This window comes from Acipenser ruthenus, chromosome 18 (assembly GCF_902713425.1).
Source record: "Acipenser ruthenus chromosome 18, fAciRut3.2 maternal haplotype, whole genome shotgun sequence".
NCBI lineage: Eukaryota > Metazoa > Chordata > Actinopteri > Acipenseriformes > Acipenseridae > Acipenser > Acipenser ruthenus.
Window position 1 is genome coordinate 24724034 of NC_081206.1, and position 14482 is coordinate 24738515.

A 14482-nucleotide genomic window follows, 5' to 3' on the forward strand; every position below is an offset into this window, starting at 1 on the left:
ATTCTATGTGAATACACGCTTCACATTTTTCTTGAGAAATTAAATATAACAATAAGTATTTTCTATTTCCTGTTGCTTCTGCAGCAACAAAGACCAATGCTATAAAATCTGCTGTTTATTATACAGCAAAGAATGACTGCTCTTGTTATGTCTGCAGTAGTATTATGGTTATATTAAGATAGACACATATGTGCTGATGTGCTGAACAACTGCAATTGAGTTTATTTGTCTTGAACCTTCTGTGGATGTGCTTAGTAGTGCGAACAATTACACTGCCAGTAATACTGGCAGTAAATAATGAGAAGTATTGACATACATACCAGCTCTTTTTGTGGGCTACTTTAACTGTGTTCTCTCAGCAATCTTGGTTGCCTGGTTGATAACAGTCATCATAGTGTACTGCTACTGCCAACATCAAATTAAAAAATAAGAAATGGGTTAAATAGAACTATATGAGGGATGGAAATAAGACTCTTATTGCGGAGCAGATTCACTCATTCTAGGTTTTAATATGAATTTGATTAGCCCCAGTATATAGGTAACAAGCTCAGGTGTGTGTTATTGCTATACAATGGGAGCATTATTTCTATCCCCGTATACTGACTCATTGTTGGTAGTACAGTAAAACACCCTGTGTTCGTGTGGTTTTCGTGGATTGTGTTGGATTTTTTCTTTAAATGAAAAATGTCCTCCTTCTGCCCACATATAGCATTGCCTGCTGGCTATCACTGCCTCCCGGTCGTGAGAAAGGATTACCAGCAGTGATATAAATATCTCTCAACTTAATTAGGCAGAACTTTAGGATTTTGTTATGTTTCCCGAGGTCAGTATAGAGGGTTGACAGCCATCTGTACATAGGGTTTATCTGTTCAGACACCTTTGGAGATATCAGATGTCCATTTATTATATAATGCGTTTGATCCACTGGTACCTGCTGCTAGCTCTGTAGTTTCTTAATATGCTGTCTGTCTTTCTTTTTCCTTGTTGTTTTGGTACCATTTTACTATTACACGTATATGTTTGCAGCTTTATAAACACTGATGAAAGCGATGTATTATGGGGTCAAATTCTAATAAAAGTAAGTGAGGTCAAATTAAAGATGTATTACAACAATTTGAGATAAAAACTAAACACTTTGTATATCATGCTGGCAAGCTGCATGCACAGAGCACATACTTGTGAGCCTTATAACTTCTGAATGCTTGATGGATTGATCCAACACCTTGTAGAGTCTAGATCATGAATCTCAAGGTTGAGATCATGGAAACTGGTTACCAAATTCAGTAGGCACAGGTCCTAAGAGGCCAGAGGCGCTGTAGTGCCGAGCACAGCTGAGCTTGGAGAATACTAATAAGGAGGTTGACATGGCAATCGCAGCACAGTATTATGTATCCACATGCTGCAGAATAAGCCATATTAAGCTATTCTGGTTGACAACATACCATGTTACCATTTCCCTAGATTTAAACTACTGTATACAGTGGCATCAGCAATTATTCATACATTCCTTGTTTGTTCTTGCTGCAGTATATATTTTTATTGACCACTGCTGCTGACATTTCTAGAAATATAACGCACTCATTAATACATTTTTGAAGAATGTCTGCATGTTATATACACTGCAGTCTGTTTTCTGGGATAGTTTTCTGGGGCAGCAGTGTGGAGTAGTGGTTAGGGCTCTGGACTCTTGACCAGAGGGTTGTGGGTTCAATCCCCAGTGGGGGACACTGCTGTTGTACCCTTGAGCAAGGTACTTTACCTAGATTGCTCCAGTAAAAACCCAACTGTATAAATGGGTAATTGTATGTAAAATAATGTAACAATTGTAAGTCGCCCTGGATAAGGGCGTCTGCTAAGAAATAAATAATAATAAATAATAATAATAATAATAATAGTATACAAGGCGTATAAAGAACCCAACTTCTAGATTTTATCCACGGTTACAGGTAACACTTTAATTCATGGATCCAATTATATGTTATGTAATCTAAAATATGTTATTAATTCTGTTAGTAACAGTTATAGATTTATTAGAAGTATAGTACTAACATATTATAAGAATGTTAGTAATATATATATAGTTACATGAATATAACCACTGACAAGAGATCTCTAGACTAAAGTGTATACAGATCAGTATTCTAAGTGATGCTTGAAAAAAAAAAGAAAAAACTTGCCACTGTAATTCATCAGTAAGTACAGTACATGAATAATAACTGCACTGCTTTCTTTAAAAATGGGGTCTATTGATTCATGTTTACGTTTTTTTTTTAATATGTAACCAGAACGCATCTAGAGCTGCTGTCAGCCGAGAGCCTTGTAATACTGCTGGAGCTGACGTGAAGAGATATTTCTCTGACAGAAAATCTCTCTTTATTCCGGCAGTCTGCTCAATTCAGTTAAACCAGTGGAAACTATTAGCAACAGTCGTCAAGAACGAGGTGCTTTGGTACATCAGACTGTTTTATGTGTGTTATACTAGAGCTGTCCCTGTGACAATTAGTACTGATGTAAATGTGATGCTGTGTCTGGTCTCTCACAGATGGAGTGGTAAAAGCAATACAAGAATTTAAAGAGGCTGCCAGAAATCTACATGGAAGAACTGAAACTGTTGAGCTGACCAAGTAAGTGAAGATTGTTTTGTGGCACAATAAGCCCACCACCTCCAAAACACCCCCACACACGGCCATACAAACATACATTGTACATAAGTACATTCACAACCAAAAAAAGCTCTGAACCGGCTGGAAAAACCCATATCTTAGTGTATAAAGATAATCCTGACAGTAAAATGCGTAATGAAGTAAGCTGTAAATCTTGTTGACTTTAACCCTATTTTCTACTAATCGATATATGATAGAGATATAGGTACCTTGCTTTGTTGTAATGGCCCGTGGCTTTTTGTATTTGAGGGACTTAATTTTTTTGTTTCTTATTATGCATAGCTGTTGATTTATCACAATAAGACCCATTGCTATAGTTACAGTACATTATTATTTCACTCATGCTATATTCTTAGTTACATTTCTGACCCTTACAACAAATCCAAATAACTTAATTCTTTAACACCCACTGTTTCTTTTTTCTATTTTTTTTTTTTTTTTTTTAAGAAAGACAAACCCTACTTGTGAAAGTCTGTTTTTCAAAATCTTTAAAATGACACATTTTGCATGGTCAGATTACCAACAGTTGTGTGGGTATTAAATAGTTGTAGACCCCAGTATGGTAAGAATTCCTAAAATTATGGTAGCAAAAGGTCATGTCTTTATTTGTATATTTCAGTATTTTCTTACATGACATGTTTTAAGTGAGCTGTGGGTTGATCAACAAATTAAAACCGATGACCTTGGCGGTATAAGTCTGTTGTTTTTCTTGTTTTCTTTAAAAGTATATCTTCAGAAGTTTTTGTACTCCTAACGATCTCAGATGCACCTTCACGTAACTATAAGTAGATACTGTATGAGTTATACCTGCTTATCACTTCCTCAAGCTAACTTGTCCTGGTTTTGCACTCATTAAATCTGGAATTCATGGTGGCAATCAGATTACTGATGGCATTGTTACAACCCACGAGATAATATACAAATAGATATAAGATTTGATATGTGGCCATTAGGGTCAAGCATTGCAAAAATCTGATATTTCTTATGGTTGCTTTTAAAAAAGTTCAATCAGTTGGCTTTTGGAGAAAAACATTACAAAAAAATGTGTGCTGGGAGAGTATAACTTACTAGTAATAATGACAGATCAGGAAGGGACTACTGGAGGATGTTTCATATTTGTCAGTGCCAATTCATATCATTTGCACCAATTATGTTCCTTGGTGTCCTTATCTGACTGAAGTCATTGGAAGACAATGGATTGCCATGAATTACCATAGAAAGATGATTGTATTTTTCTTTTTATTTAAGGATCTATAAATATGATATAAAAGAAGAAATAAAAACTACTAGACAGTTAATAACAGGCAAGCAGTACAGTGTAAATAATATAATTACTGTATAACAAAACATGAAGTTTAATCTAGTAATTTTCCATTAAAATTGTAGAAAAATCTGTATTACATAGTAATAATTGTCAACATGTTTAATAACATATTATAAATGTTTTATACTGTAAATTAATCTTTTAGCTAAAGTGTGACCAATTTTGTAAAAGTATGGGCTACAGGCCATGTATCTTGATACACAAATAAACTAAGCAGTTAAAACACCACAAGTGAAAAAGAGAAATGTACATTTTATGTGGCAAATTATACTTTGCCACATAAAATGTTGCCTTGCGGATTTTAAACTGCTTCACTGGAGATTAAAAGAAACACACTTTGTTCTCTTTAGTTGAAGTCCAGATAGTCTGGAGAGACCAGGCTGTGGTTCATTCCTTCAAAAAGCACATAATAATTCAATGTGGACTCAGTCATCTTTAATCCCTGGGAAAAGGGTGGAATAAAATAGGTAGAAAATGATATCTGGTCTTCAATCAAAGGACGTGATTTGACTGATGCTGAAACTGAAAGTGTTGAGACTTTAAACTGTGGAAGGTTATAGGAGGTTACAAGAAGACTAACTATACAGCATGTACAAATAACTATTTTGTTCCCAGATATGTCTGACACAAAGTACTATATGCAATCTACAGAGTCTGTGTTCTGGCTCAGAATACCGATATTAGGACTAATTAATTAATTCATTAAATAAATAAAAATTGTGGACTGCCGCTTTGCACCAATTATTCTATTTTCACGGTGGGCTTTTGGAATGTTAATGCATTTCAATGAATGTGAAGAACAGGAAAGCTGCACTTCACGACGCTGTATAGTTTTTAAGGATGAAATAGCTTGTACAATACAGTATTCATTACATTCTTTTTATCCTCTTTGCTTTCTGGTATAACACATTTTGAAGCTTGTTTGTCTCCTTGTTTGTCTCCTGCTAGGCAAATTCTTTCCTAATGAAAGGCTCCAGCAGACTGCCTTCTGTCGCTGGTGTAGCAAGACGGCTTGTAAGGTTATACCTATTCCTAAAGCACTGGACTTTCGTCTGTTATTTAAAACCATATCAGGGGCATAGCAAGTCCTCCAGTTGTCTTACTGGCAAGAGTAGTCTTACAGTCGCCTGGTCTGTACTTCACACATGCATATCCCTGCATTGTAAAGATGATAGAACCTTGCTTTTGTGCCTTTTCGTTTAACTACATCTTTCACTTGTGGAAGCCCCTAAAATTACAGTAAAAGGCAAAATGGAGACCATTTAAACCAATCTCTTAACTCTCTTGCATAGCCAGACATACTGTTCCCTATTGGAAAAGGGACTTGAAATGTGCATGTAACTATTAAAAACTAATTAGAGGTAATCTAAGTATATGTCCTTAAATAGGTATCCCATTTTGCTTGACTATGTAGCTTTTAGTAAAACATTATTATACAATATTTACCATTATATATACAGTAGTAATAGGGAGTTAGCAATACAAAGAGGCAGATTTTTCTTAAAGATTTCTTTAATTTTAATAAACCATGTTTTGCACTGCACAGAACTAATACCAATGTTTTAATCATGCCTTATTTAAACTTTCCTGAAAATCAGCACACCCAAAAGGAGCTCTTGAAAAGAAGAGCAGTTGAAAAGAAGACCCTATTTATGTCATTCATGTTTTGTCTGGCAATGCGCTCTATGCGTCCTGGAACCACATGCAATAAATAAAAAAAAAATGAAAAAATCACCTGCGTGAAAATAAATAAATAAATAAATAAATAAATAAATAAATAAATAAATAAATAAATTAAAAAAGCACCTGCGTGAAGAACAAGATCCCTTTTATTAACATTTTGTTTCATACCTGAGCTACTGCAAAGCATTGATAATCTCATGCTACTGCAGATAATGAACAGTGACAGAGATTGTTCAGGGAATGTAATGCACTGTAACTAGTAATCCAGCAGGGTCTAGTTTCTGTTGAAGGTCATAGCTATGGGAGATAGTTGTTAAGAATCCATACGTTAGTCTAGAATGTGAACATGACTGGAATACTGCAGCTTTAATGAATATTGAGGATGGCTCAGAGGTGTGTAATTGTAAAGTAGATACAGTTTATAGTTAACGCTGACTTTCATTGTAATTACAGATGTAGTTGTGTAGTTACAGTGTAATAACAATGGAACTTACAAAAACAAGTTGATAAAGCTCTAAATTGCAAAGCAGCATGCACCTCCCACTTTATTGTACTGTATGAAGGTGTTTAGTTTCCTCTGATCTAAATGTCAAATATTCCATTTCAAAAGGTCAGATCCCTTCATTGCTATCCTGCTGCAGATAAAACTAATTATTATTTAACATGAATTCCAATTAGTTCTCTGCAGAACAGTTGCTGATTGAGAAGTACAGTATGATATCCCTTTTAGCGTTTTAATATAGCCACAGAGTGTGGTGTCAGGTTATAAACGACTGCTTAGTCTGCTACAAACGATTAATCAAGTGTTTACTTATGTGAAAAAAAGAGAGAATTCAAACCTCAGGGCATTTTCATTAAGTAGCTGGAACCAGTGAGAACAAGTTTGGTTTCCATGGTGACATGTTAAGATAGAAGTATGTTGTTAATCCTGGAGCTTTGGTCAAGCTTAAAACCATCTGACGAATAATTCTGATAATTCTTTTGTAAATAGGAGAATTTCCCACATGATGAAAAGTGTTGTGTGCATACAGTGTCAGCATTTAACAGATTAGAATATTCTCATGAAAAAAATAAAGATATTAAAAGATTAGTGAACAGTAGGAGTTTGCTTACAGTAATGCATACTGTGAAATCCTATAATGTAAATTGTACCATCAGTGACAATAATTCTCAAGATAACAGATAATCTGGATCAATCACTGTGATAATTGAGTCCATATAGTATGGGTTTGAGTCACCAATCCCTACAGTTTCCATGGTGATTCAGCTTTCAGGTCTCCTGTAACCACGTTCGGTAAGCTTTTGTGATCCAGAGTCCAGGTTCAACTGCAGCAGGAGTTCAGGGATGTCAGAGACGGGAGAATCGCCACCAATCAGAAGCTCGGCCTTCCACATGAGTGGGACCCGGTTGCAACATTGTTGTCCCAAATCCGTGGATAAGATGTTTGCAACAATCAAGGGATTGAGAATGAGAAGCCGTGCATGCTTGGAATTTGTAGCTGCTGCACCGGGGGCATGGCCTGGATGGGGGGATAAGTAAGAGTGAGGATAGTGGCAAGTGGCAGCTGAGATGAACGGGCTGCAGAGACAAAAGATAGAAGGGGCTGAAGAGATTAAAGAGAACTGGTGCTGAGACAAAAGAGAGAGCTGAAGGATTGAGAGAAAGATTGGAGAGAAACAACCAAGGAGAGCCAGAGAGAAGCGGGAGTAAAGAGAACCAAGAAACCAGAGCCTGCACGCTTACCTTGTTTCCACTGCCGGCACGGCACCCGTTCCTGAACTTTTTGCAAACCTGACCATTGTCGGAAGTTCTTCTATACTATATATTCTATATATATTCTATAGAAGTCTGGATATACGTAGGAAAAAAAGGAAAATTAATCTAAATATTGATTTATTTATTGTGGGTTTCACAACATCAGGTTTGAGTTTTAATCCTGTAAATCGGTAAGCTTCACAGCGTATAAACAAAAATGTTTGTTTTTACATACCTTGAAAAAATAACGTTTGCGTGCATCTGTTGCTTCTGCTGTGGTACTGGTTTGTTTGCGTATTATTCTGATACAACATGTTGTACATTGAGAGGTTTGATGCTTTTGTGGACTGACGGTCATCCTAAAGTACACTTTTGTGTACAGAAAACGATCTTTCTGCGTCAACACTTTAAAAAAAATGTTTGCAATGTGGAAAAGTATTGAGTAGTGTGAATGGCTACATTACAAAGTAAAGCAACCGAGCTCGTTCAACATCATTAGATCATAAATCACAATCTGAGAGCTAAATTTAGTAAATGGTATTTTTTTGTTTGTTTTGTTTACTACAATCAAGTAAGCTGCAGTACATAGTACACAGTCCCAAGTATTTATGTGTGTTTTGATTTCACTTTTTTTTTAAAGTTTGAGAAATAAACTTTGTTTTCCCTGCAACAGCTGACCCTGCTTTAGTACAAAACTCACGCACGCTACATATCATAATGGTAACGGTGCTCTTAAATTACTGTGCCTGCTTCTTGGACTGAATATTCGTAAATATTGACACTTGCTTTTAAAGGGAGATGCAGCGTTTTTGTGCCTAACCCCTAAAAAACAGTTTTTTGTTGTTGTATTTATAACCATTTTAGTCTGGACCCCTGCATCATAATTTCTAATTTCTCTGTGATTCAGTGGTACAAACAGAGTGATACATTACGATGGTGCGATTGAAGGAGCATTGTGTTTTGAGGAATCATATCATCCTCAAGAACTGTCGGTGCGGGTACCATTGGCAAGCATGTCACGTACCAGTAAAGGTACGTGTACCACAGGTTGAAAACAGACCCAGATTACCACTAGTCCTAGATTTGCATGGTTAATACACACAGCTGTAGGGCTGTGAGCCTTTTTGTTTGCATTAGTTAAAATAAAAATGTAGTGTTACTTCCTCTCTGGAATGCTGCTGGTCTTGCACCCATTGATGACCCAGACAAGCTGGCGGCTCTTTCCAGTCTGTCTTGGCACCCAGGAGAGCTGGCAGATGCATCTGGTGGCTGTGGAGACAATGAGTCGACAGGTCTTCTGCAGAAGTAAAAACAATTACTGAGATTACAGACCACATGGAGAACAAAATAACTACAATGCCTTTTTTTAAATGCATAGCTTTGAAACGGCAATGAAATCGTGTGTATTATTATTTTTTACTTTGTTTAATTAGTTATTTCAGCAGTAACTTCTCCAGCAAATGATTACTCACACTACAATATGTGTGAGACAAATTAGGTATTGTTTTATTTAAAAAAAACAATGTTAGGAGTATTTTAAATAATACATATTACTCTGGTGTACTAGGCTTTACAGTAAATTATAATTTATGAATGATATGTAACCTTAGCTGTTGCTCAACAGACCGGATCTTGTTCATCTTCCACACTGACGGTCTCCATGGAGCTGTGGTACAAAAGACCCTGCAGATCGTTCACAGGACGACAGCCATTTGTTCAAAAAACGGGAAGGTTTTTCGGCTGTTCCCACTCTGGTTGTTACTGTCTTTAATTTTTTTGTACTCAGTCCGAATTTTTTTTTCTTCTCACAGCACTGCACCAGTGTTGTGTGAAATCCATGCTCGGCAAGAACCCTGACTTTTACTATAGTTGTACCACTGGCTGGTAAAGAGGCATGCTTTAATTGATAAATCACTGCATTTGAGAACCTGAAAACCCTGTGTGAGTCTGCCTTGATTTCCACGCAATGCTGCATAGGTGTTTCAGAAGTGGGATTAAGGATCCGATACTGCAGGAAATGAATGCGAGGAGCCAAGCAGAAGCAGAGATGACACCACTGCCAGGATGGGTCGGGAGATCAGAATGGAGCCGTCTCCAAGAAATGGTTGCGGCAATTAGGGGCAGAGAGCAAGAGAGAGATGGCTGCAGTGAGAGCCGGGTGCCACAGAGAGCAAGCAGACAGAGACAGTTAGCGCAGAGTAGCGATGGACATGCCAATGATGGGTCAAGCCGAGAGACCAAGGGAGGAGTGACCTCGTCAAAATGGATGCCGAGCCGCGATGCCCAAGGAGAGCAACACCGGAGTCAAAATGGCGGATTGGACAGAAGTAAAGAGCAGTGGAGGCGGAACAGGAACCAAGACGGACAGGAAACCCATTAGCAACAACAAAGCCCACATCACTCTGTTGCAGTACGACGGTATGGCCAATCAGCAAGCTTTTGTTGTGCAATTTGAGCTGGTTACATGGCTGGAGGAGTGGCCTGAGGCAGAGAAAGCTCTGCAATTGGTTGCTAGCCTGATAGGGGAAGCCTTGCCTCGCCTCCGTATGATAACATCCGAACACTGCCGGGACTGGGGTACTGAGGGAATGGTTGTCATGCTGCCTCCTGTAATGGGGGTTAAGCTCCAAGATGAGCTCTGCTATAGGAGGGTAGAGGAACAGTCGGGACTCTGCCTTCATTTCCACTCAACGCTACAGTATTTTTTTCACATGAAATGTGTTTTGTAGGTAAAAAAGATATGGTTATGATATGGTTCCCCACAATACCTTCTATGTGTAACAATAAGTTTTGTCAACATTTGTAGTTTTAATTAAATTAAGGTAATTTAATTTCCTGAAAACATTTGGGTGATACATGTTACTTTTTAAACTGCTTTTGTCAGTTAAAATACCTGCAAGTGAATACAATTTCCTGTAAGAATGTGGAGTTTTCTGGGTAATTCCTGCTGTGCCTTTGCAGGTAATCTTCCTTGATGAATGGGAAATAAGTCACTAAGTCAAGATGTCACGTACAAGTGAAGTTAGTGCATGCTGTTCAATCGAGATCCTTCATTGACAGGCGGTAGCTATGGGGGGTGGAGCTTGCAGCTGCTTGAACTGTGACTCTATCAGCAGGTGTTCTTATTAGCCTGCAGTCAGTGTTGGTCTCTATAGTGGGAAATGAATAATTAGCTTCAAATTTGTAAGTTTTTTTTTTTTTTTTAAACATCTTTGGAAAGAGCTTGAAATTCAAGCCTGGCCGACCTAAGCCCTCCCCACACGGGCGGTCACTCAGCCAATTGTGCGCCACCCCCTGGGAACTCCCGTCCACGGTCGGCTGTGGAATAGCCTGGACTCGAACCGGGGACCTCCAGGCTATAGGGTGCATCCTACACTCCACGCGGAGTGCCTTTACCGGATGCGCCACTCGGGAGCCCCCTTCAGAGCATTTTTATGGTGCCCTAAATGACATTGTTTGAACTGATATGCAAATGCTTACTATTAACTAACTACAGCCTTATTAGAATCTCATATAACAGAAAATGATAAATACAAGAACAAATAAAGCAGTATAAGGAAAACAAAATGATACAAACAAACAAACATTTGTGACAGACTAGTAAACAGAAATCACAAGAGAATGCATTTATTTAGCTCAAATATGGATGGAGAGAACATCAAGATAGTTACATTCATTTAAGAAATATTTCTGTATGAGCCAGCCTGCAGCTCCCCTTTTGTAAAATGGCTGACTCAAAATAACTACATCCCTGACTTGAATACATTTATTGGAAGTATTTCCATACAATAAGCAATGTAACAGGACTAGGTTAATTGTCTGTCTCATAATAAGATACAGCATTCACATGCAAGTTTTAAAGCTACAGTGTCCCTCAACCGTATAATCACTACATTTTTACTAAATTCCTCATTTGTTTATATTTCCATGCTATATATCTAGCATATGTTTGGTTATATTCCACAAAAGGAGTTCTAATTGTAGGAACGCAAAAGTCTTTCCTCATAGAACTCTACTTGTCAACTAAGTATGTTCAGTACTTCCAGCAAAAGGCATCTTCAAAGTTTAAAATGCGGCACGGTAAATAGCTCACTTAATGAAAGTTATCTGGGGGAGAAAAGCTGACTGAGACACAGTAATCACGGTGCAGCTGGTTTTGTTGTTGAAATGTTCTTGGTGGCAACAGTTATAAATGGAGTGTAAATTGCCTTCAGCACTTAAAACAAATGTTAAAATATTCAGTGTGTGTGACAGTCTTTTAAACCTACTTGGGTTTGCGTCACAATTTTCCTTTCCATTTCTTACAATGTGTTGAGAATGCAGAAGTACATCACTCAGTAAATCAACAAATAATCTGATTAAACTTGATGCCACTTATTGCTTAGGCTCTGTTAAATCAATTCTGCTTTGGATGAGGGAAATGGTGTCTGAACAGAGAGGATTCTGAGGAACACCTGCCTGCTATTTGCTTATGAAATACAGTATGTTCAGGAATATAAACCAGCTGCAATTTTGCACTTTATTTGTGCCTTTCTGCTTCCCTTTTTATCTCATTCCCATATACATTCTACCTTTTCATGAGTATTACTCATTCACATCGCCTTTAATGTGTTTTCTTGTATCTTGTATATTCCAGTTCTTTCTGGTATTTATAACATTGTACCTTTGATACCATCTTAGATACAAGTCCGTCCAATGATTTTACTTCCTTTTGTTGCTGACAGAGAATTAACATCTAGTCGATATGTTTGTAACATTTCAACCTTTTTTTTTTTGCAGAATACATTTTGTCTTTTTCTCCTCCATCCATTTAAATAATGCCACAAAGAGCGGAAATGAAAAAGCAATTACGGCAGTTCTTGTGCCTCTCTTCCTTAGTGTAATTGTCATTGTCCCCTCACAGGTCAGAGATAATCATGGGTGGCAGCATAATGTCTCATTGTTAATCAGAAAACTCTTGTCTTGCAGTAAGACCCCAGGTCCAGAACACTGATTTTTGGAGGGTTTTCCTTCCAGCAAGGACTCATATCTATTCACCTAATATAAAATAAAATAATAAAAGGCTGACAAGAAACAGTATCAGATGGGTTCTATTGAACCTTCACTTAGTAGATGCACAGAGGTGAGGAATGAACGTATAATTACTTGGAACTGGATAGTAAATGTTTGACAATAGTGATGCACGTTTAGCTTTCGATGTCTTTATAATAACTTTTAAATGCATTTTTTAATAACTACCCAGTGGCCTTTATGGTCAATTGAACAGATAATGGAGTCACATTATTGGGCAAATCAGTCTCAATTATAATAAATCTGAATGTCATACACGCCATTCTCCGTATCTAAACAACTTTTTCCAATTACTACAGTCCCATCTATGCTTAATTGTTCATTCTCAATCCCTAATGAATTGCTTTTAAATGAATCATGATTCTGGTTTCCTAATTTTATTTCCCCTGAAGCAAAACATTTTAGATTTAGATTGATATTCTAATATGATTTTTACTTTCAAATACTTTTTTTTCGTTGAATAAAACTGGGTTTTTGAGTGACTGGGAAATATTAGTTTGTTGGTCATAGTGGTGCCAAAGTACTGACATGCTGCATATAACCAGGAGGTGTCTAGTGTACCTGTATACTACAAGCACATTTTTTGAGACAGTGATTTTAGTTGACCTTTTTTTTTTTAACAAGAAGCAGCTTTGGGTAGGATACCCCCAGTGGCTTACCTTGTAAAAGGACTACTCTGTGGAATGCAGGTTTAGTCATAAGATCAGGTATTTGCAGGTTTAAATCCTGGGTGCATCTCACCCGCACTGTTGTTATATAAGTATCTTCACTTGAGCTCCTGCTTTGACAGTTCCTAGATCTCAATGACACGATCAAACCGGTCACCACTGCTTTAATAAATAATTCTAATGAATAATTCATATGAATTTTTCTGATCTCATGCAGTGCTCACTTTTTCAGTTTTCTCTAAATATCTTCCCTATCCTTCACTTGAAGATTTGTGAAGAACAACCTTGATAACAATCTCAACAAATGGATATACAAATCAATCAAGTCTACAGGAAAGACAGATGAGTGATAATGCCTTACTGTACTTTAAAAAATATATACTTTTGCTTCTACAATTAACTAAATGAAACAACATATGTTTTATGTTGATTATTATTAAGAACATGAACTGCTATGTTAGACTACAATGTCCTATTTTTTTTTTACGTGCCCCTCCCCCCAGTTATTGAAATACTGTTTTATATAGCAGTTACATGTTACCATGTATTGAGCATTATATAAGGTTGTCTTTTGTCAAACACTGAAGAGAAAAGTAACTCCTTAAATCTAGTTCTAGCTGGTGGTTAATTTATAGTCTCAAGTTCTCTCTCGCCCAAGGAAGGAACGTCAGCTAATTAGGACCATTCATTTTTTGAGATTGCTTATTCATTGTTGGAGGTCTTGATTCATGGCAGAAGTTGTATGATAGGCCTCTCATTATCTTGGACGATCTACTGTGTAGAGAGATGACCCACACTGTAAAGCTGTATATGCTGTCTGTATTAACGAAATTGAAGGATGTTACTACAACCTGCTTGTGTTATGAGGCAGAAAACAAAAAAACTGCAATACTTTTAGTCTGCAGATCTTGAAAGAGCTTAAAGAGAATTTAGTATGCTTTTGCACCATTTCTCTAACGAAGGAACAATCCTCAAATGACTTTGTTTATAAAATACAAGGAAAAGAGGGCACATAATGGACAGCTACAATTTATAGATTCAATAGATTTTGTCACGAACGAAATGAAGCTTTGTTTGTGTCTGAACTGTATGTTTAGCAGTGTGTCATTTTCAAGGAAACACAAGCAGGCTGTACTAATTAAGTGCTGAATAAATCTGCTGGCTAATTAAATCAGTAGAATGCAGAACCATTTTAGATTTAATATTCCCTTATGAATAATAATTTAGTCCTGAACAATTAGCTAAAGTTTCAAAAATACCACCGTGCTAAAAAAGAGTCCTGCAGAATGTGAAGCACCTAGTCAGTTTTAATATACCT

General features: G+C 37.0%; 1 protein-coding gene across 1 annotated transcript in view; it reads left to right on the plus strand.

Annotated features, from left to right (window-relative positions):
- The window catches only part of LOC117963892 (N-acetylated-alpha-linked acidic dipeptidase 2-like), a 38182-nt gene that overhangs the window by 12863 nt on the left and 10837 nt on the right, over positions 1–14482 (plus strand). The window contains exon 5 of the mRNA XM_058991660.1: positions 2543–2624. Within this exon, the coding sequence (XP_058847643.1) occupies positions 2543–2624 (82 nt within the window). The remainder of the gene's footprint in view (positions 1–2542; positions 2625–14482) is intronic.